Here is a 24,208-nt window from a genome sequence, read left to right on the forward strand (position 1 = left end):
AGTTACAAACTGATTGGCATGGCTGTATTGCTCATTATATTTATCGTTATTTTACTGTTTTCATAGGTTCATGTGCACTCAACCCAAATGAACAAAACGTTTTAAAAAGATGTAGAGTACTGTTTTAGGTACGTCTCTTAAACAAAATATCGGACACTAATTGTTTTCATTGTTTATATACTAGTAGTTATCAAAGGTGTCAGGATTATAATTAGGTACGCCAGCCGCGCGTTTCGTCTACATAAAACTCATCAGTGACGCTCATTTCAAAATATTATTTTTGATGAGTTTAGTTTTTGGAAAGTGAAAAAGTGAAAAGTCACCAAAGTGATTCATCCAAAAGGAAGTTCACTAATTGATTAAATTGTTTTTAAAAATCAATTTACAGATTTTACTAATATGACCACAAATTCCTATCAAAATCGGATATCTTATCCTTTATCTTTTTACATTGATGATGTTTATTAAACCCGTACAATTGAATACCACTAATTTAAACTCCTTTATCCTTTGAATAAACTAATTTTTAAAGGTTATAAATATCAATTTAACACCGTATGTAAATTTTATATCAACTACTGTCATGGTACATGTATTTTGTGTTCATCATTTATTGACCCTATATGTATTTTCGGGTTGATACCTCGGTTTTTTGGATCTCAACTCTTATAGTGGTATTCATGAACATTTCCTAACAGTATGAATTTATATTTGTCACTAACACATGTACATCCCACCACCAGGAATATAACCCGAAACCAACAATAAAGGAATGCCAGGATATTGGGAAGTCTTTTATCATGGTGAAGAAAGTTGAAGTACTCGGGGAGAATCTACGAGCAACTCGGCGGGTTCGGACAAACCGAAGAAATATCTGAAGATTAATCTTGTCAAAATCAGTATCACCTTCGATTAACGGCGACCCCCAAAGTTTTAACTCAACTATTGGTACCAGAGATGTGTTTGGCAGGTTTAAAATCACCCTTCTAATGTTTTGAAATTTTCAGTGCCCCGATTCAGAATTGAACCAGAGACCTTCAACAATGTAGTTGTGGGTATTTTGTCTTTTGATTCGTGGTCTGTCACTGTGCTGCTTTGATTTTTTGTATTTTTGTATTTTTTTAATTGGCTTACAATATACACGTAACCATTCAGTGGAGATAAATTTATACAAATCTATACAAGATGTAAACCAAACAGCGCAATATCGGAGAAAGTCATTCCAAAAAGAAACAAAACAGTAATTCGAATTGAAGAGTTTTGTGGTCGTCTATCATTTTTCTTTGAGGTCACTGATTATTATTTTATGGACAATACGGGCGTCTGGCTTACAAAATTATAAGCCTGGTTTGTTTGATGAGTTGATTTTTTAAATGTTTATTCCAGCAAAAATGGAAAACACAATCTTGACTTTTGTTGAATATTTTACAAGAGTTATACGCTTAATAAAGTTGAAAACGAACAATTCTATCCGATTAAACATAACTAGAATCAACAATAAAAATCAGGTCAATTATATTTGCTGTTGCCATTTACGCTGTAAAAATTCTTCAAAATTAATAACATAACATCAGAGAAATTAAACTGAGAAAAACGAGTTTAATAAAAAGCTTCTTGCAAAACAAAATGAATGAGCGAAACAAATCAATGCAATTTTGTTTTAAGTAATCCTTATGTCTTGTATGAAATTTTGTCATACCAAACTTCTCCCTTGAACACATAGAAGTTGTTCTAAATACAGATTTTAATATAAGCAATATATCTGAATAATAGTTCTACTATGGTACGTGCATTTGCAATAAAGGGAGATAATAAAAACAGTTATACGCATTTTTTCCGATGGATCAGACCACTTAAGTGAAATGGATCAAATACACGTTATTTCCTACTCATGAAGAATTTTCCGATGGCTGCTGGATACCAATTATTGTCATATTAATCAATTATGTCGGTTTGGGTGGCTCATCAAATTTTTTCGATATAACTGAATACCACTGCCATACAATTGGGTGGTTGAGCTAGCTATAAAACCGAGTTTAACCCACCATATTCCTCGAAAATACCTAAAATGTATACAAAGAAAAGTATATCATATTTGATTTCAATTCGTTCCGGGTTTTTTATTGTTTAAACGAAAGATTTAGTTCGGATTTATTTACTTCGTTCTTCTTCAATTTACTTCATAACTATTTGTGTTAATACCTTTTCCGAATAACAGTATATAACAATACAATGTTGTGAAAAAGTGCATGAAATATTTAAAATAAATAATACTATTTAATGTATAAATCTTTGCAGTATCAAAACACAAGAAATCTCTCAGATTTTTTATTTGGGATTTCCGAAGATAAACTAGTCATTAAAAGAATTAATTACGACAGGAGGCGTGCAGATGCCAATGGTGTCTCCAAGCAATATCTTATGAACCGTTCACCAATGCATTTGCAATTTTAATATATTTTGTTGCTTTAGACAAAATGAAGGTCATATTAGATATCGACAATGTTTATGTTTGCAGTTTTCAAGATGTATGGTCCCTATTGAGACATTGCAACCTTTTTACATGCAATGAACCATTTAACCAATGCTCATCAAATTCAGATATGTTTTGAATAAATAAGGGTTAAGTTATCTATTACTGTTTTTATTTTTAACAATCAGGATATTTACATGCCTTTATATAATTAAAATAGACATAGAGCATCGTACATGTGGGACAATAAAGTAATGAATACAACAGTATCACACGTATAATCTGTCCTCAAGTTCAACAATAGAAAACATTTAAAATAACGAAAAACCTCTTTTCTGTGAAATTGACGGCTCAAGTTGTTTCCTTCTTTTAAATAGTTCAAAGACAGATTTCGACCCACCATTTTCATTCGTAATTACAATTCTAAATACTAAAAAAAAATTCTAAATTGTTCCCAAATTATCTCAGTATATTGAAACATGTAGTAACAAAAATTGAAATAATAAAAAAAAACACAACACGGAGAAAATTCTAAAAGCAAAAAGTAAAGTTAAAAAGGCGCAACCACATTAAACCAGTAAATAGCAGCTGTCTTATTCCTGACTTGCATTGGTACAGCATTTTTTTAATGTAAAAACGGTGAATTAAACTTGGTTTTATATCTATATGTAGCTAAACATCCACTTGAATGACAGTCGCGAAAAATCCATTATATTGAACACGATATGTGACAAAAAGGTAAAATTGTCAAAAGTAGGGGTACAGTAGCCAACACAGCCTTTTATATTTAATCACTATAAAATCCGACAAATGTGTCAAAAAGATAAAGGCATATATAGAAAGCACATTAGCACAAACGAAGGACAAGAATACAAATTTTACCAGAGCGTAATTACGATATGTGCAAGTACCGACTAGCGTTAAATATATATTACCAAAAGTAGACTAAACAGTTAAAGTAATAATTTACGAAGACACATTAAATATGTATTATTAGTGAAGTTCACTATAAAATCCAACAAATGTGTCAAAAAGATAAAGGCATATATAGAAAGCACATTAGCACAAACGAAAGACAAGAATACAAATTTTACCAGAGCGCAATTACGATATGTGTAAGTACCGACTAGCGTTAAATATATATTACCAAAAGTAGACTAAACAGTTAAAGTAATAATTTACGAAGACACATAAAATATGTATTATTAGTAAAGTTAAGACAGAATAGCTATCAATAAAGAACTAATAACAGTATTTCCCCCCTAAAACTTAAATGATTTTTTTTTCATTTCTTATTGAATTTATTATTTGAAGTTTTTCATAGACACATAACTCATTTTACAGGAGCAGAGCATATATTTTGCTTTTTAATATCATCAGCTTTCATTTTGTCGAATTAAAGCAGCCTAAGTAAAAAGCAATTAAAACTTTTACGACTAATCAAGCATTAAAGTACATCTACCAATCAAGCTGCATAAACCAGGTGCTTCGGTACAACAAGTTTCATAGTTCGTTTCTGATAGTTTATATCCAATAAAGTGAAGAAGTACAAATGTAAATAAATTCTATAAGCGTTTAGGAAGTTTCCAATACCGAATGTACCTTTCGAGCAATGAAATAAAATTGAGAAAGGAAATGGGGAATGTGTCAAAGCGACAACAACCCGACCATAGAGCAGACAACAGCATTTTTTTATAAAACGCATTTTTAAGATATACAAAACAAATACCTTTCTTTCTATTGACTTATAAAGGGTTCCATGCACACTAAAACATAGTCATATAAAATATATCCGAAAAGGAAAAATTAAAATAACTTAGGAACCAGATACCGAGGGGAACATTATATTTTTTAAATTAAACAAAAAAGTGGGCAGAAAAGGAACGACCATTTAAAAAATATCATTTGATTAGAAATAAAGAAGGTTTAAAAAAAACTTTCTTTCTTTCACTGAAGAGTTAAATTCTGCATTATATTTTTTAGAAACTCTGACATATACCGCAACGTTTTCATACACAGCATTGTAGACATTATTAAGTTATTTTTTCATAGTGACAGTTAACATTTCAGACGTCAAGATCACTCCGAAAAAATGAAAAGCTCTAAATTTACTCGTTTAATCTCTACTTTACATTTTGTATGGGATGACAGTTTATTTCAAGAGTGACAGACACAATACGAAAAAAAGTTAAAATAACATATTGACAGATTCGAAGATCGTTCTGCTTGTATGATAACTATTATTTCACAATGTAAATCATCGGCCCCACTGTCAAACATTTCCGACGATTCCTAGACATGTTATCCTGTATATATATTATATTGTTAGCATGAATGTCTGTATGCTCCCCATTGATTTACTTAGTATACAGTGAAAATTAGTATTAATTTTTTTTCAAGGGATCATCTTCCGGTCGTATATTTCCGTAGACTTCCTACGTATGCAGACCTGATAAAGTTGCCAGGATTTTATTTTAATTAAGACAAATAGGCAGGAACCAGCAGCTGACATTAGAATAAATGACCGACACACACCTTCGATTAACTTCCGACAGGAACTAATGACCGGGAAGAATGTATAACTATAGAAAAACAAAGCCGTTGAATTTTATTTCTTAATAATTACAACAGTAAAAGAAGATAAATATTCTAAAATCAATATATATATATATGATAGATCTTTAACAAAACAGAACATAACTATGGGAGATAAGTCTTCATTATTATTTAATGTTTCAAGATAATTTCGTTTTAGCACTTCGCTTACTTTAAATTTTAAATAAAGGTTTCTCTTGCGACTGTTTACGGTCTACTTTTGAAATTAATGAAGGGAAAGCGCACATCTGGCGTTCCAAATAACGAGCTGAGTATCTTTGATGAGCTTTTCTCATCTTGAAATGCTTTGCGATGTTGATAAATTGATACACGTTTCGAACCCCTTATGTTATGGTACCTATAACAGAAGACCCGCCGTCAACATTGTCTCCACTATACAAATGATACATGCAAGACAAGTCAGAGAGTTGATTATTATTGAAAAGTAGTTTAAGGTTTGCTATTCCTTGGCTTTATGAGACTCTACAAACATTCATGCAGACATCTAATACGTTTAGGTATTTCACATCCAATTTTTTATGGAAATATTCTTTATAAAGCACAAAAATGTCAGTATTCACCTCAGAAACTAGCAAAACCTTTAAATAGACTTATTAAAAGGGATATAGTTACGATACTGTTGTTAGGTCATAAAAGATTGCATATTTTGGCTTTAATATTCACTTATAGGGACTTTACATCGGAACTAAACACATTTATTTCTAAAAAAAACAGTTGTTGGCATGACACGGGTTCTGTTCTTCTCATCTATTTTATTACAGTATGATACTAAACCCCTAACGGGAGGGATTGTGCCTGATATTCATATGATGAAGACATAATCTTTCAGTCAGTTTAATTGAGGTTTGGAGCTGGCATGTCAGTTAACTGCTAGTAGTCTGTTGTTATTTATGTATTATTGTCATTTTATTTATTTTCTTTTGTTACATCTTTTGACATCGAACTCGGACTTCTCTTGAACTGAATTTTAATGTGCGTATTGTTATGCATTTACTTTTCTACATTAGCTAGAGGTATAGGGGGAGGGTTGAGATCTCATAGACATGTTTAACCCCGCCGCAATTTTGCCCCTATCCCAAGTCAGGAGCCTTTGGCCTTTGTTAGTCTTGTATGATTTTTAATTTTAGTTTCTTGTGTACAATTCGGAGTTTAGTATGACGTCCATTATCACTGTACTAGTATACATATTTTAGGGGCCAGCTGAAGGACACCTACGGGTGCGGGAATTCTCGCTACATTGAAGACCCATTAGTGGCCTTCGGCTGTTGTCTGCTCTATGGTCGGGTTGTTGTCGCTTTGACACATTCACCATTTCTTTTCTCAATTTTATTCGATATGTCCAATGGGTGACGTAAAATAATCGTCACCAAAATATATAAAACAAATAATGAAATATGGCGCGATTGTAAATGGGACAACTATCAATCAGAGTCCAAATGAAGAAGTAACTATGCGACCAACAATAAACAAAAGCATACCGAAAAATTGTTAACCTCGATATGATAAAATTTTACAAACATTTTAAACGAAAACAGTTTGCGAAGCCATTCATTATCTCGATTTTATGAAATTTTATCTCGTCCATAACTTCTACTTTTTCATCAATGCATTGCTTGGAACTTTGTTATCGAAGCCTTTAATCTTCACCCCTAACTTACTGCAACAACTTACAGAACTATTTCCCGAAATTGTTCTCTGACAAGGTACCCAACACGAACTAACCAAATGGAAATGGAGATAATGTGATCGTTTACATGCATTTTCCTTTTTCTGTAAATCAAAACGAAATGTAACAAATCAATGTTTTTTCTTATAACTTGAGTTTGACTGTCCATCTGAAATCTTTCGTCCCTCCCTCTTTTGAAGAAGAATATGGAAGTGAGAAATTAATTCTCTGAACCATAACAAATAAAACCAACTACATGCATTGCAAAATGACAGTGTGCCACATTTTAAACTGCACTGTCACAAAAGAAGGACGAAAGATACCAAAGGGACAGTCAAACTCATAAATCTAAATCAGACTGACAACGCCATGTCTAAAAATGAAAAAGACAAACAGACAAACAATGGCACAAGCCTAACTTTTCAAAAGATATATCCGCAGAATAAGAAATGGAGTCATTATTATCATTATATAATTTCAATGAGTATCCCATGAAAAAACCCCAATGTGATACTAATATGCCATGTTTACTGGGTAAATCTAAAGAAATCAATCCAATATTGCTGCTAACGATATATTATATAAACATAATAAAAGGAATAACAGGAAATGTTTGACAGTGTAACCGCTGATTTACATTGTAAAATTATAGTTTTGATCCAAACAGTCAAATGATTACATCAGCGATGTATTTTATTCGTTGACTATTGATTTTAAAAGTATGCAAATAACTAGGAACAACCCTGTCCTTAATAACTCTCAAAACCAGAAGTCTAAGAAATGACAGCGATGCATGTCATATTTTAATGCATGCATGTTATTCAATGTTATGTTATCCATGGCGTTGTAAGTTTATTTTAGATTTATGAGTTTGACTGTCCCTTTGGTATCTTTCGTCCCTCTTTTATTAAATCTGCATTTACATGATTTATATTTGAAAGCTATAGTTTGTTAGTCATAAGAGGGTCGTTAATTTTAATGTACCATAGTGAAGTTTTGTTTTTAAAGCAATAGCGATAGCAATTTATCTATCCAAAAGAGAAAAATGTCTTCATTGCAAGGACTTTATTCAAGGACTCTAAAAAATATGTCGAAATTTTGCATTCTGAATACATATCAGAATATGGTAACTTGAAGTGTTCCAGTGTTCCCCTTACTTATTGATCTACCTGCATTTATACATCACATTTTATTGCTGCAATGATCATATATCAGCACTTATTTCAAGGAACTTTAATTAGTCAAGGAACATACCTATAAACAGTCTAAAAAGATCTGCCTTGCTGAATATTTTTAGCTTCAACAGTTATGTCGGTAATAAGCATGTATATGCATGTTACTATCGCACATACATATGCATCCTTAGACATTAAACTTTAAACATAGATTGGAATTTAATGTGCAATCAAACTAGTGGTGTCGACTTTGAATGACATTTTATGATTCTTATGCCAACTCTGTCAATATTGTACAAAAAAACTATTTGTTTAATATATTGCAACAAATAATTCAAGATTTTGATTGTCCTCACTGTTTCAATCGATTTTGATAACATACTTTAATTAAAAGATATCAGGCATTCCTTCAATCTAAAAATAAATTAAGAGTTCTCTATTGCGTTTCAATTCGAAATATTTCCAGAAAAAGCATGCATATAAAAACCAATTAAATGTCAAAGACACAAAAATCACGACAACTTTTGTGTTATCCAAAGTCATTAAAGAAGTAAAAAAAGAAAATCGTTCTTATCAGAGCGTTCAATGCCTGCCAATACTAGCTTTCAGGGGAATGATGAATGGCTTATAAAACATTATTATCTTGCTATCTTTTGCGTTGTCAAATAAAATATCCTGAGAGGAAATACAAGTTTGAGATAAGTCAAAGTTAGTTCATCAAAGATAGATTAATGGGGAAAAGTAGTAACCACCGACTGATATCATTATTAATAACTATCATACCTGTAGTACAACTCACTGCCTGTCTTGTATAATTAATATCAATAATGAATCTATTATCATACATCTGTAAGCATGGCCATTAAAACAAAAATAATTTATCATCTGTGTCCATTAAACGATGAATCCGTGTTAATTCATACCCTGGGCACAAGGTGCAATACGAAGAAAATTACTTTGTTTTGATTAAAATCATGTTTCAAAAAACATGTTAGGCTGGTCAGTATGAAAATGAGGAGATGTGTTATCATTTCCAAGAGACAACTATCTATCACAGTTCAATTGAAGAATTTCTAAGTTTTTGTTTACATCGGATAGAAGATAAATACTGTCTGAAAGATGTCCAGAACGAAGAACTACCTCGAAATTGACCTATAATGGTTTACTTATATATATTGTTATTTGGACGGAAAGTTGTCCCATTGGCACTCACACCACATCTTCCTATATCTATTGATTTTTTTAAATAGAGGATACTTTGGATACTTAAAAAGCTGTTGAATTTTAAACGCACATTGTTTTTGATTTTTCTAAATAAAGAGTACGCGCGTTTTGTTATTACAAGAAATGATATGGACACTCATATTGATCGACCGAACAGGCAGTGGGTAAATCAAGGGGACATCATAATTTCAATGCAAGACACGATAAACGGTTGCAACCATTCCTATATTATATATCAGTCAAAAAATTTAAAAAACACGTTATATCTGCCAGTACGATTTATTTTAGGTATTTTTCGATTTGAAAAAGAAGGATTCAATCTGTCTTTAGTTTTCTATGTCAGTGTGTTTTGTGTACAGCTTTTTTTTTCTTTCTTTCTGTCTTTTCTTTTTTTTTTTGCCATGGCGTTGTCAATTTATTTTCGACTTATGAGTTTGAATGTACCTTTGGTATCTTTCACAATTCTTTTAAATTCAAGAGATAAGATAATCCAATTCAACTATAGATCGATCAAAAGATGCATAGTATAGGCTTGTGGTTTCGTATCAAGTACTGTACTTGATAAATTAAAATGTTAATTCATCATTTTTAACATCACAATATGAACTATTATCATCAAAAATTAAAACCAAAAGATGTTGTGACCTAGTCTAAGATAATTTTAATATTGTTTCGTTACATAATTTTAGAGTTTCTGTCTTCTTCTTTTTTATTTGAAGCGGAAGAAATTTTGAAGCATGATATTTAACTTCATTAACGAATATATCTGGAATAATGTTATTTTGTTTGTTATTTGATACTAACTTTATCAATAAGAATATCAAGCGTAAAAATGTAATGATAGTTCGGTTGTATGAATGAAGCGGTGTTCATTGCAATAATAAATGAATGCGGATTGGTATCCATGATATAAACTTCCTTGATTGTTACTTGACGTCATTGCCTAATATTTTCGAGTATCATGTCCTGTCCGCGACCCAAGAAAAATATGAGGATCAAAAGGAAGATGAATAAAATTGCAGATAAACCCAGATATAAGCTGTAAATAATGTGATTCGAATGAACGAGTTTCTTATCTCGTAGATCATCGATCAAGTAGTTCGATGTAAAGTTTGTGTTGCGCTAATATCCAAGTTCATCATGATAAATGATCCCATTAATGATTAACACAATCATATAATAACATAACATGTATGTTTCATAATACTAAGAGTCCGTATTTTTCATTGGCTGACAACAATCACGAGATGTTCTTATAAAATGCAACATGTATGACATCGTGTGCTTTCCATAACACCTTCACAATAATGTATCGGAAAACAAACGAAATGTAATTTGATGGCTGTTGCATAAAAGTACAATTGTTTAGTTGCTTTCCGTTCTGAATTTTCCTCGGAGTTAAGTATTTTTTGTTGTTTAACTTTTTATATGAATCCAATGCTTTTATAGTTAAAAATGTGATCTTGTGCACATTCGAGCTTCTTCAAACAAAATGTTCTTCGATCAGCTCTTAAACATACAAATAAAATACATACAGTTCTTAAAAAAAGGCCCATTAATTATCATTAAAGATCAGTATTCTCATATTTGTTTTCCATTGCTACCGGAAGGCAAAGCCGACAGTTGTTATCCATTCGTTTGATGTGTTTGAGCGTTTGATTTTGCCATTTAAATAGGTACTTTTCGTTTTTAATTTTCCAATGAATGTATTAATTCGTAACAAATTATACTTGTTCGTTCTCGTAATTTTGTTTTATAGTCATGTTTTTTTTGTTGTTGTTTTATCAGACATATTTAAGCCCTTTTCTTCCTTTAGGAACAAATAGTATATTGTGTAAGAACTAATTATAACAAAATGACATTTGTTGAACTCTGTTGTAGCCATGTAGCGCATTCATCTCGATTAACAAAACCATATTTTCCTATTGAAATTGTGATGAAACAAGTCTTGGCAAGCTAAAATAATTAAAACTTTTCCGACAAATCTGCGAGAGATAAAAAAAACTAATGCTCAAATACGAAAAGCAGTTATTTTCAAATCATGTTCAAAGATGTTTTGGCTTATCTTCGGCTTGAGATTCAATAAATATTTGTAAGTCTATGAAGCTTTCTAGATAACAGACAAATAATTAATTTGAGTATGTCAGCGGTTGAATTATGCCTATTTCAGTGTCCTGTTGACTTTATAATTATTTTCCCATCTTACAGAATATCAATGTTTATATCGTTATTTCTGAATTAGTCGCGGTGATTACTTTTGATTGAGCTATTATCAATCTTAGTGATGTGGGTCATTTCCTTGCCTATTGTTTCGATAGCGCAACATTTTTATGATTAGAAGTGCAAAAAAATCAAGAAAATAAGAAATGTAAAGGAACGGCTGATAAATCTCATAATATTGGTATTGGTATGATGTTACTAAGAATTGTATCATAGTTAGAAAAATTAATTTATATGAGGTTTTTAGAAAAAAAGTGTTAATGGTAAAATATTATGAAGATGATCAGAAGTGCAAAATAATGAATGTGATGAAAAGTCTAATAAATCTTTTTAATGATCTTGTTATGATAAAATTTGAAGGGGTTTCATGCTTAAAATTCAAGGTATGAATCATTCCAACTTCGTACTTAATTATGCCTTTTTTTTTTTACTTTTTGGGATTCGAGCGTCATTGATGAGTCTTTTGTAGACGAAACATGCGTCTTGCGTAAATACAAAATTTAATTCTGGTAACTATGATACGTTTATCTTTTAAAATATCAATTTTCAGGAGAAAAAAAAGTATTCATTTAAAGATGTTAAACTGAATTTTTGTTTGGTACTGTAGAAAGATAACAGACGACATATTTTTAAAAGTTCGTATGTTAAGACATAAACAGTTGCGATAAGAAATCGTTTGTCTATGACGAAAGATTCCTGTATAGTCTAAATTTCACAGGACGTACTTGAAGCAAATTAGTCTCTAAACTGTATTTTATTGTGTAAATTGCATTTAATGGCATACGGTATTTGCTGATTTGTTCACTTCAAATATAAAATGGTTGCAATCATGCAATAGCAATATGTCTATACACTAGTATAATTGACTTTAATGGATGGCAATACAGAATTGATTTAATAGAAATTTTTCAAAAGATAACTTCTCTATTTTCACATTACTCAAAAGAAGACACACTCGTTCCTATGTTTCCAATGTGCGTGTTTGTGATTTTTTTTGAGCGCTGTTTTTTCTCCAACAGTCGAAAGTAGCTAAACAGTTACTTCAAATTTGAACGATCTTGCTAAATCTAGTTATATTTATAGAGATTGTAATCAATGAGCAATATTCAAATTATTTACATATTAATTAAAGCGAATACAAATAAAATTTGATATTTACATTCAGTTTTGATCGGTGAAAATAAAAAGATGTGGTATAAATAACTATTTTGGATTCATGTAAATGAAGGTATTAAGTTTCCATATCTTTTTTTGATAGTACTAGTCATTCAAAATACTGTTACTTGAAAAGAAAAGAAAATATTTCAAATAGAAAAATAAAAAAAAACACCAGGTAGGATCACACGTGCTAGTTACAAACGAATCAAGTAAACCCCAAAATAAAAACAATACGTCATAAGCTACATTCTTACGAAATGCTTTTCTAGAATAACCTTCACCAGAAACGCTCAAAACTAAATATCTGAAAGCCAAGCTCCTACGTTTTGCTAGCACAAAAGTCTCACATTTAGTGGAGTTCGTTTTGCTCAGTCAAAGAGACAAACCTCCGCCAGACACCAAATACCCACAACAATGAGGTTTATCTTCGACTTGCGTGATATCCCTTCTGTATTTCCCGCACCTATATGGAGATAAAAGTGGAATGTTCGACGAGCTTTCGTCATCAAGACAAACCTCCGCAAGACACCAAATACCCACACCAATGAGGTTTATCTTCGACTTGCGTGATATCCCTTCTGTATTTCCCGCACCTATTTGGAGATTAAAGTGGAATGTTCGACGAGCTTTCGTCATCAAGATACCCAAAACGGAAAGATAAGTGATATGTAAATGATAGGTATACATGTATATAGCAATAATAATTAAAAAGGAAAAGTGGTCATCTAGTAAGCCTTCAAAATACAGTTCTAAATCACTTGTAATCAGGGGTGAAAATAGCCATAGATTTATTTAAAACGTATGCAAAACTAAAATAATACTTTATAAAGTTGATACATCAATAATGCTTATCTGGATTTACCTTTCCTTGTGACACTAAAATCGTAGCTAATTTGCCATCACATCACATCTTATTTTTATATAACCTAGTTCTCATGGTTACCGAGCTGCTAATACACAGGGGAAACCTCTACTCATAGTAATTTAATCAGACAGTAACTGTGAGTTGGTACAAAATTAATTTAAATTCAACATTTTAATGCTTAATATCAAATAAATGCAACAGTAGTATACCGATGTTCAAAACTCATAAATCGATAGAAAAAAACAAATTCGGGTCACAAAGCAAAACCGAGGGAAAACATTAAAAGAAGAGAATGACGACACAACATTATAATATAACACACAGAAACGAACTAAGCATTAGAAAAATCCGATAAGATTGCCCTTCAGGTTTAGTCTACTAGTGTATATTATTAACGATTAATATGCGTTGCAGACCTATTGGTGGAATTCAGCTGTTGTCTGATCTTTGGTCGGGTTGTTGTATCTTTGACATATTCCTTATTTCAATTTCCCATTTTATAACATTCACTTTTTAAAACGTTGCTTTATTATTACTTATCTATTATCATTTGATCAAAAAGTCTGTTTGCATGGTTTGTTAACAATATTTAAGATTGTTTGAAGAACACTCAGCTTTACGTTGTGTTAAACATTAAAACAATTGACAATGGTCATAAAAGTTCTGTTATGATGCATACTAGGCTCTGTAAGAGAGTGACGCTTGGCAGATTATACATTGAGGTAATTTGTCTGGCTGACAACATCAAGGTATACTGCAGATTTACAACCGCATTAAAGTTGTTTAATGATTTTGAAGAAAAACTACAATGTCACAATTGCACTGACTGTTTGCAAGGAAACACGTTTATTCCAATCCAGAAAACTACGTCTGCATTTTATGAAAAATATGTTTCATCGAAGTTTGTTCATCATAAACTTTAAGCAGAATCCATACGTTGTTCATTTGCACAAGCATATACTTAAACGGAAATAACTGTGCATAGAAAACTTAGTAATTTAAATATTGCTTGTCAGCGCGGAAACTTGTGATATGAAAATTGTTTTTTTTTACATCTGTATTTTGTTAGAAGAAATAGTTCTAATATGATCAAATTTTTTTGATTACTATTTTGTAAGCCAATTTTGAATCGGACAGTAAAATTTTCAGAAATACCAACGAATGTGGTGATATGTTGGTTTTTTTGGGTATAACTTGAGCTTGTTCAACAACATTGATATATTTGTCATAAAACGTAACAACAAGGATATGTGATATAATTGCTATCTACAAGAGTCCAAAATGACTTGGATAAAAGCAAATATATGTTAACACCTTGCCTTCAAAACTGACCAAAGCACATAACATATTGATAGCTACAAAGATCTCTGAAATAATAAAACACGAAACAACCCATACAAGAAAATCAACTGTTGATGATAAAACTATAAAAGAAATCTTAGGCCATTTCCCACAATTTACTTTTTTATAAGCGAGATATAAGTTATTATCAGGGACAGATCGTTATATTAATGAAGATTGCTCAAAGTGAGTCTTAATAAGCTGTTTTTTAGTATCTCCTAGGTACAAATAGCTGTACCATTGTTCATATTTGATTTCGCATTCATAGGGTGAAATAAAAATTAACTTTCTTCTTTCTTTATCATAGTTTTTTACCTTCTTCCTTTTAACTTTTATGGTTAAATGTATCGATAACTGTATCACACTATTACCTTTTTTATCTAAAAAAAATGACCATACTAACACTATTTGTTCCTGCTTATGCTTTGAAAAGCGTAATGTCAAAACAACAGAATTTATAAGAAAATGTCTCTATGATTTATAAACATTAAGCAATTTGCAATATTTTGTACTTTCACAACTTTTATTGCACTTCATAATAGTCATCAAGATAATTGGGTATGGCGTGCTGAATAATTAACCAGAAACTGGATGTTTGTTTTTGTAATCAAAAAATTAAATATCAAAAATTATTCTTGGATCGTAGCCCTAATTCATCTTTTGAGTTACTGCTTAGTTATAAAAGACCAGTTCCTTTGATTTTAAACTGAAAACACACATTCCCACTTCCAGATATTTGATTTAAACATTTAATCAAAATGTAAATAACGATATAGAAATAAAAACGTTCCAATGATTTGTCTCTTTTAAACTTAATTCCTTTGGTTGTCATTGAGAAGTGAACGGAATAAGTAACGAAATCATATTTCTTCTTCCGCATAATCTATTTCTGCTACCTGATTACACATAGTAATTGATTTGTCTGCACGAGCAATTGTCAACTTTACACTATAACTCAGAAATAACAAGCAATTTAATTCAATAGATAACCACCAGTTTCTATCTTTAATTACCAATATTTTTATAACAGTGTCGAGTTCTATATATCGACAACATAACAAAATTGGACCACCTACATGAAGGACGCAGTTTGCCTTGTCAATTAAACACAGGTTATGCACTGGTACAGATTTAACAAAATAAGTCAGACTACTTACTAGCACGTTATGAATGGTCCCCGCATTACACAAATATTTTTAAGTGAAAAATAATTATTAGTCTGTAGTTAATTTGCCTAATTTTTTCTAAAAATCAAAAAAAAAATATTATTTCCTTTACTAGAATTCATATATAAAAGAAGCTGTGGTATAATTGCCAACGAGACAACTCCCCACAGGAGACCAAATGACAAAGAAATTACCAACTATAGTTTACCATACTGTTTTTAACAATGAGCAAAGTCAATACAGCATAGTCAGCTATAAATGCTCCGAAGTGATAAATGTAAACAAATTAAACGAAAAAAATACCACTGGATTACAGGTTCCTCACATGGGACAAGCACATACAGAAAGTGTTAGGATTAAATTAATTTGAAGGCACCAACCCTCTCCTTAACCTTGGACAGTGGTGTAACAGTACAACATAAGAGCAAACTATACATATCAGATATATGCTTTACTACAAATTATGGTAATAAGTTGTGTAAGCCTAGTCCAGAAAACATATTACTTAATCGTTTTTGAGTACTTACTGGAAGCCGAAATCATTAAAAAAAACCTTGTCAACCAATTGTCTAGGTTGTAAATCTTAATTATGCATATTAATAGATAACAGAAATAGCAAAATATATTGTACAGTACATCAGACAATAACACAAATCACCGTTAACTTATAATAGATAATTAAAAAAAAAGATAACATAATATATTGAACATTACATCCGGCACACCACTCAAAGGAGATGTTGAGAAAGCGTCAATGAGGTAGAAACCCAATGACAAAAATAACTAAATGACCTATAGGGGACAACACAAATCTTCAACACCCATTTGAGTATATCACGAGTTCAACATGCAATTTGTCCTATCACTGTCTAGATCATTTGAATGATTAAATCTTTACAGAATAACAAAAAATTATCCGTTTATGATTTATGCTTAAAATTACAACAAATCTCGAACGCTTTGATTATTTTAAGAAGTATCATGATATCTGCTTATCACCGACAAGTGAATACCAGATACTTATGTGTTGTTTTATTCATCAGAGAGATACACATACTTTAGACAATGAGGATTAATAACTTTCTCTACAAGAACAAAATTACGGTTAGAAGCAAGTCATTTGACAAGACACGAAAACCCTTTCTCAAATTGTGAATGAAAGATTTTTTTTGAATTATTTATTTCCTGTAATTTTCAAACCCCGAGTAAAATATTTTGAATCAGACAGTTTGTTAATTGAATGCCTGAATGTCTTAGATTTTATGTGTTGTTGAAATATTGATTATAATTTTATATCAATTATTGAAATAATAGATGTCGTTTGCTTAACGTCGAGCGGCGATTGTTTCAGGCACGTGTAGGACGAGAACAAATAAGAATTAAACAATAAGTAAATTCAGTAATATAGGACGATCGTGAAAACGGTTTGGAAAATTCTTACTGCCATTTAAAAATGAAAGTATTTTGACCATCAACGGACAAACAATGTGTTGCTGAAGGAGATTTACATTTAAATAGATCGTAAAACTCTCCCTAAACAAGGAATCACATTTAATGCCCCAATTCCGATCGGACTAGGATCGTATTTATAAAACCTGCATACCATATAATGCATGGGTTTGACTGTCAGATGAGAAAAGTTAAAATGACGATATTTTTTTACCCTATTCATTCTTTGAGGTTTGAATAAATTCAACTAGTTACAACTAATTATCTGTATAAGTAATGAAACGATTACATATATTGTAAACATAGGCAAAATTAATATTGATAGGTAAAATGTGGTAAAACTACTTTTTTTTTAAAAGTTGCAGGATAGATTAATGAGATGTTAAAAACCGTGTGAAATTTATAAAAATTTCAAGAAAACAAAATTCGATTGGAATAATTATGGGGTCAATGATGATGCTACTGCTGATTCAATTTCTTATTATTTAAATGCAATATCAAAGAAAGATTTTATTTAAAAATTATCTACATGATACGGAATCTCATTCTTGCCAAAGCACTTCTCCATATTACATTGTACCATACGTACTTAAAAACTTTGTAAAGGTCAACAAAACTCGAGTTACTTCCTTAATTGTATCTGTCCTATTGCACAATTTAGATAAAACAGGATATCTGTTTGAGATGTTTATATCTAACGGCACCATATGGAGTGAAATACGTCAAGTATACGCTGAATTGTCTCGTTTATGTAATCATCAGACACAGAAGTAGTCGTACAGGGCTATTAAGAAGCCATCAAACATACTATTCGACCAAAACAATAATATATTTAATTCGCAATGATGAAACGACGGTGTACAATGTACCATTAAAAAATAACACTCCGATAAACCAAAGTGTACAACTTCTACAGACAAATATATTAACTTCAATACTGCACTACAATTTCTGTTTGATAATGTATAATTGTTTCTTTTAATTCACAGGTCAATTTCTTAATCATTTATATCTCAAGGTCTAACTTATTCTTACTGGCAAGTTCCAGTGTACTTGCACAAATGTAATTCATGCTAATGATATTATGATGCTTAGTCTCTGCTGCATGATTGTTTTTGTTATTATTTGTTTTTGGCTTTAAACAAGCGTTCGGTAATTGCTAGTACTCTCAAATCGCACTTTTGAGTTACATGTAATTTGACCTATTGCCACAATTTGTAATGCATTTTAAGAATCAATGTTTACTTATTTAGTGTTATATCTCGTCTCGCTATCTTTATCATGAGGCAACTTTGATAAGTATTTAGTATGACGGTAAATTTTCACTTCTGTACTCGTACTGAGAACACGAATTTACTCGTAACAACAAAACTATATTTACATTAATTTGTGTAATTAACGTTACTTAATCCATTTCGTCCGTGTTTAAACGTTTAAAACTTGCGGCGTTCTATTCACCTGTGCTAAGTCAAAAGCTTGCTGTTCTTAGGTTTTGTTTGTTGGTGTGGTTTAAAATTGTTAAATTAGACCTTTGGTTTTCCTGTTTGAACAGTTTTTAAAACACTTTTAATTTTAGGGCCTGTTATAGCTTGCTGTTCGGTGTAAACCAAGGCTCCGTGTTAAAGGCTGTACTTTGATTTATGATTGTTTACCATTTATGCATTGTGACTTCGATGGAGAGTTGTTTCATTGGCACTCATAAAATATCTTCTTATTTAAATTTATACATGTAATAGGGTGAATGCCTGAAGAATAGATTAATGTATAAAAAGGGATAACAGGAAATTTTAAACATTTCACACAGCACAACAGACTGTTTCAACAACGATCATCCAACTTCTGAATAACAGATACATAAATATTGACAAACAAAGACAAACAATACCGAGCCCCTACGTCAAAAAGCATCGAATGCAAATTTGAAAATAAATACATTCGTTGAAGATGTACACTTTATCTAATTTACCATATGTAGAGGGTTTACATACTTTTCCGATGATAAAATTTAGTCTATTGTTAGAAATATCCTCAATGGAGGATATCTTTACTTTGTATATTCAACTACTGCTCAGCATTCAAACCCATCCACTTGATTATGTGGTCTATTTTATTCTGGAAGATTTTTCTTAATCTTTATGGAAATTATATAATATATTACAGGCACCTAGAATGACTGAACGAATGAAAACACGATTCGAACAGATGATGAGGTTACATGTAAAAAAACAGACATGTGAAGCCAAAATAATCAACTATACTACACCACAAACAGGTGAGTGAGTTTACATGAAGAAAAACAGACATGTGAAGCAAAAATAATCAATTATACTAGACCACAAACAGGTGAGTTTGCATGTAGAAAAGCAGACATGTGAAGCCAAAATAATCAACTATACTAGACCACAAACAGGTGAGTTTACATGAAGAAAAACAGACATGTGAGGCCAAAATAATCAACTATACTACACCACAAAAAGGTGAGTTTACATGTTGAAAAACAGACATGTGAGGCCAAAATACTTAACTATACTACACAACAAACAGGTGAGGTTACATTTTGAAAAACAGACATGTGAAGCCAAAATAGTCAACTATTCTACACAACAAACAGGTGAGGTTACATTTTGAAAAATAGACATGTGAAGCCAAAATAGTCAACTATACTACACCACAAACAGGTGAGTTTACATGAAGAAAAACAGACATGTGAGGCCAAAATAATCAATTATACTACACCACAAATAGGTGAGGTTACACGAAGAAAATCAGATATGTGAGGCCAAAATTATCAATTATACTACACCACAAACAGGTGAGGTAACATGAAGAAAAACAGACATGTGAGGTCAAAATAATCAACTATACTACACACCAAACAGGTGAGGTTACATGTTAAAAACAGCTTAACTCAACACATTCAAAGTAGAGTTAGTTTCCTTTAAGGATAAGCAAAAATGACACTATGACTATTTTCAGTTTACATATTTTACAAGTATATCTTATTTCTATCTATGTACATGTATTTCGTTTTTGAATCAGTATGGTGTTCTTGCAACATTTCCAAAACCCTGTACTCAACAACTTTTTTGTACATTATTAATATAACAAGGTGTTTAACTTACTAATGAGAGAAATGTTTAAGATGTATACTGTGATGTTTATTTCAAGTTAGACAGGATAGATACATCAAACATAAAACTATTAAGCGAGAGGATTTTCTCTTCATGAATACTGTAAACCAACTTATTTTCGCGGATACTTTATTTCGCGTTTTACCCTTTCTTGACCATTTCGCGGCTATTTAATTTCGCGATTTTCTGATTGACTTGATGTAGTTTAATAAGGAATGATCAAAGTTTTACATATTCGCGACGATTAATATTCGCGTTTTTTTTCTACTCGCGAAAGTCGCGAAAATAAATCGTTCGCGAAATAAGTTGGTTTACAGTATAGAGAATAATGGTAGCTTGCTTGTTTTCTTTTTTTTATGAAATGTTGTTAAGGTATCAGGTAGCATTGTTTTACAGTATATTGTGTAACTAAACACTATAACTTAATGTTAATGTTAAAGTTATAAAGTCATCAAAATGTAGAAGAACAAATGTCCTTAATAACATAGCACATAAATATAACTAAACAATAGTTGTAAAATCCTTCTTGATATATTATGTATGACATCTATAAATAAAAGCACCTTCTTACGTTTTCTTGTCATAGACCACGAGTCATTCATAAGATACATGTGAACATATTTAAAGAAAACAAACTGAAAAGAAAAAGATTCAATACCTTTCTCTTTTTTCAAAACAAAATTACCTGTTTATTCAGCGCATTGTTAAAAATGATATCACATAAATGCAATTAAAATAAATTGTCATCCATTCCTCTATTCTTTTTATTTTATTTTATTTCGTTTTAGTATTCATTTTCAATCGTAGACATTATCATTTTTTTTATATTGCATACAGTTTTTTACTTTTAAATCGTCATGATGTAAGTTAAAACTTTTCATGAGAGACAATTGCTTTAATCTCAAAATAATGACAGGAAATACAGAACATACAGAACATATACTAAATATTTTGTTGACAATTTAGTTCATTAAACTGCCTAATCGAATAAGTCTTTGAAAGAACTTTCAAGTATTGTATTCATGATTGAAGTTCGTTTTAGTGAATGAAAAGTAGGCAACTTAATATCAGTTGTTATTAATGCAACATGTTTTTCCTAAAGCTGCAAAATCTCTTAATTCATATTTAAGCTGAAAAATTAGCTGTTTTTATCAGGCCAATTTATATGCAAATTAAAAGGATTATACACAAAAAAAAAATATGGTGGGCGGTACATTGTGAATAAATAAAAACCTTCATTTGACTTTGCATTTACAGTTTATTGTTTATTGAAATTTTATAGACAATAAACTGGTATATATTATATGTAACATATAATGAGAAGATGTGTTATTCTTGCCAATAAAACAAATATCTAACTGAAACCAACTCAAGAAGATGTATTTATGATATTGTGAAGGAAGCCAAAAAAAATGTGCACAATTTACCATTGTTTCAATTAACAAATAGTTGAGTAAATTTACATCTTGCCCAGTATAATAGACAAAATTGCACTGCATGAAAGAAAATAACCATCACTTGAAGTTAACCAATGAAATTGTACCCCTTTCGACCTGTGTACAAGCCTTGTTATCATCTAAACTCAAGTTTGACTACAACCCCCCAACTCAAGGAAATATTTTTTAGACACTTCTTCGTATGCAACCGGATGTGTCATACTTTGATTTGGTGGTATTACACATAAAGCAACATTCGGACATTTTCAGATTATTTTGTATATAAATAAGATCCAAAGTTTTCTTATTTGAATTGTTTGAAATTTGTTATTTCAGGGCCCTTTTAAAGCTGACTTTACGGAATTTTTGTTATTAATTGTTAATGGTCGTACAGTGACCTATAATTCTGAATTTCGGTATCATTTGGTCTCTGTTTGAGAATTGTACCATTGGCAATCATACCATCTCTTATTTTTATATTAGTTACCACATTGAATATGGTTGACAATTGTCAGAGACCCTCCCTCAGTTATAATTGTTTACAATGTTATGAATAAAAATTTCTGTGCAAATTCTAGAAATATATATGTCATGTCATTCATTTATACCAGGTACATTTTGTGATATGGTTTGGGATAACATCATGTGTTGGGATGCAACGCCAGCTGGAACTACTGCAAAAATGAAATGTCCACACTATGTAGAAGGCTTTAGTAACACAGGTATACATGTAGTATGTTATCAATATGAACATAAGATTCAAAATTTATATGTGGATTCACATACAAGCATTAAAAGATAGAACAGTTATCAAAGGTACCGGGTTTATAATTGAATACGTCAGACGCGTGTTTCGTCTACATAAGACTCATCAGTGACGCTCATATCAAAATAGTTATAAAGCCAAACAAGTACAAAGTTGAAGAGCATTTAGGACCCAAAATTCCAAAAATGTAGTGCCAAATACAGCTAAGGTAATCTATTTCCGATAATAAGAAATTTTTTAGTTTTTCGAAAAATTATTAGATTTGTAAACAGGAAATTTATAACAATGGACCATATAATTAATATTTATGTCAACACCGAAGTGCTGACTACTGGGCTTTGATAAAAGCATTGATATTTGTTTCCTAAAATAATTATGATAATATTAATAAAATTAACGATACTAATTTTCTTGCACCAGATGCGCATTTCGAAAATACATGTCTCTTCAGTGATGCTCGTGGCCAAAATATTTGAAATCCAAAGCTTATATAAAGGATGAAAAGCTATAATCCAAAAGGTCCAAAAAGTATTCATATTGTTAACATGGACAAAAAGAGTTACCAATTAAAGCAGCATAAAAATACACATAATTATAAATTTGTCCCTCAACTATATAAGAAATATAACTTCTATTTACCTTCAAATAATAGATCTCTTTCATCAATATTTTTTGCAGAGTTTGCAACGAAAACATGTACTGAAAATGGTACCTGGTATGTTAGTCCTCACACGAATGATACATGGACAGATTATACAAGGTGCCCTCCTGTAAACCTTTCTCTCATGGAAGTAAGTTTGTGTATTTGATCAAATGGTCAAGTTCATTTGATAGTCGGTTATTTATTATACCAAGCAACTATGATGTTTTTATATATCTGTCGACATATTAAAATTGCAATGTATGCACAAACAAGCGCACGGGGTTCGTTTTGCTGAAAGTATTTTGAATATTGATGTAAATGCATGTGTATTCGGGTTGTTGTCTCTTTGACACATTCCCCATTTCCATTCTCAATTTTATATTGTCAATATTTGGTTCTTTCAATAATGCTGCTACATAAAAAAAAGAAAAACCCGTTGCCTTTATATTATGTCAAGCTATCAATTGTATCAAGTCTTTACAAGCTGAGAATATACTATAACCAATATATGAAGCTGCCATAAATGATTTTCTAAATATTACCAAAAGCAGTAAGACTTGACATACAACAGCTACAGACAGTAGGTATACAACTTGTATAATAATGTAAGTTTAATATGTTCTTAGATTAATCGAGTCTTTGTTTTTGGTCCAACTAAGAGTTCGACTTTGATGAGGAACGTGACTGAAAATAACACTTTATATATTCGATAAATCAGAAGCTCTCTCTCTGTATGTTCTATCACAATGAAAAATTAATTTATCGTTGCTATCAGGGTTAAATTTATCTACAAAAAACTCATCAGTGACGCTCGAAATAAAAATAGTTAAAAAGGCAAAACAAAGAACTATGTTGCAGAGCATTGAAAACTCAACCCTT

At 31.0% G+C, this 24,208-nt stretch overlaps 1 protein-coding gene across 1 annotated transcript in view; it reads left to right on the plus strand.

The window, feature by feature from the left end:
- The window catches only part of LOC134707858 (secretin receptor-like), a 62,486-nt gene that overhangs the window by 21,452 nt on the left and 16,826 nt on the right, over nt 1-24,208 (plus strand). Inside the window, exons 2-4 of the mRNA XM_063567960.1 lie at nt 19,514-19,625; nt 22,532-22,642; nt 23,365-23,477. Of these exons, the coding sequence (XP_063424030.1) occupies nt 19,514-19,625; nt 22,532-22,642; nt 23,365-23,477 (336 nt within the window). The remainder of the gene's footprint in view (nt 1-19,513; nt 19,626-22,531; nt 22,643-23,364; nt 23,478-24,208) is intronic.

Source organism: Mytilus trossulus, chromosome 2 (assembly GCF_036588685.1).
Source record: "Mytilus trossulus isolate FHL-02 chromosome 2, PNRI_Mtr1.1.1.hap1, whole genome shotgun sequence".
Lineage (NCBI taxonomy): Eukaryota > Metazoa > Mollusca > Bivalvia > Mytilida > Mytilidae > Mytilus > Mytilus trossulus.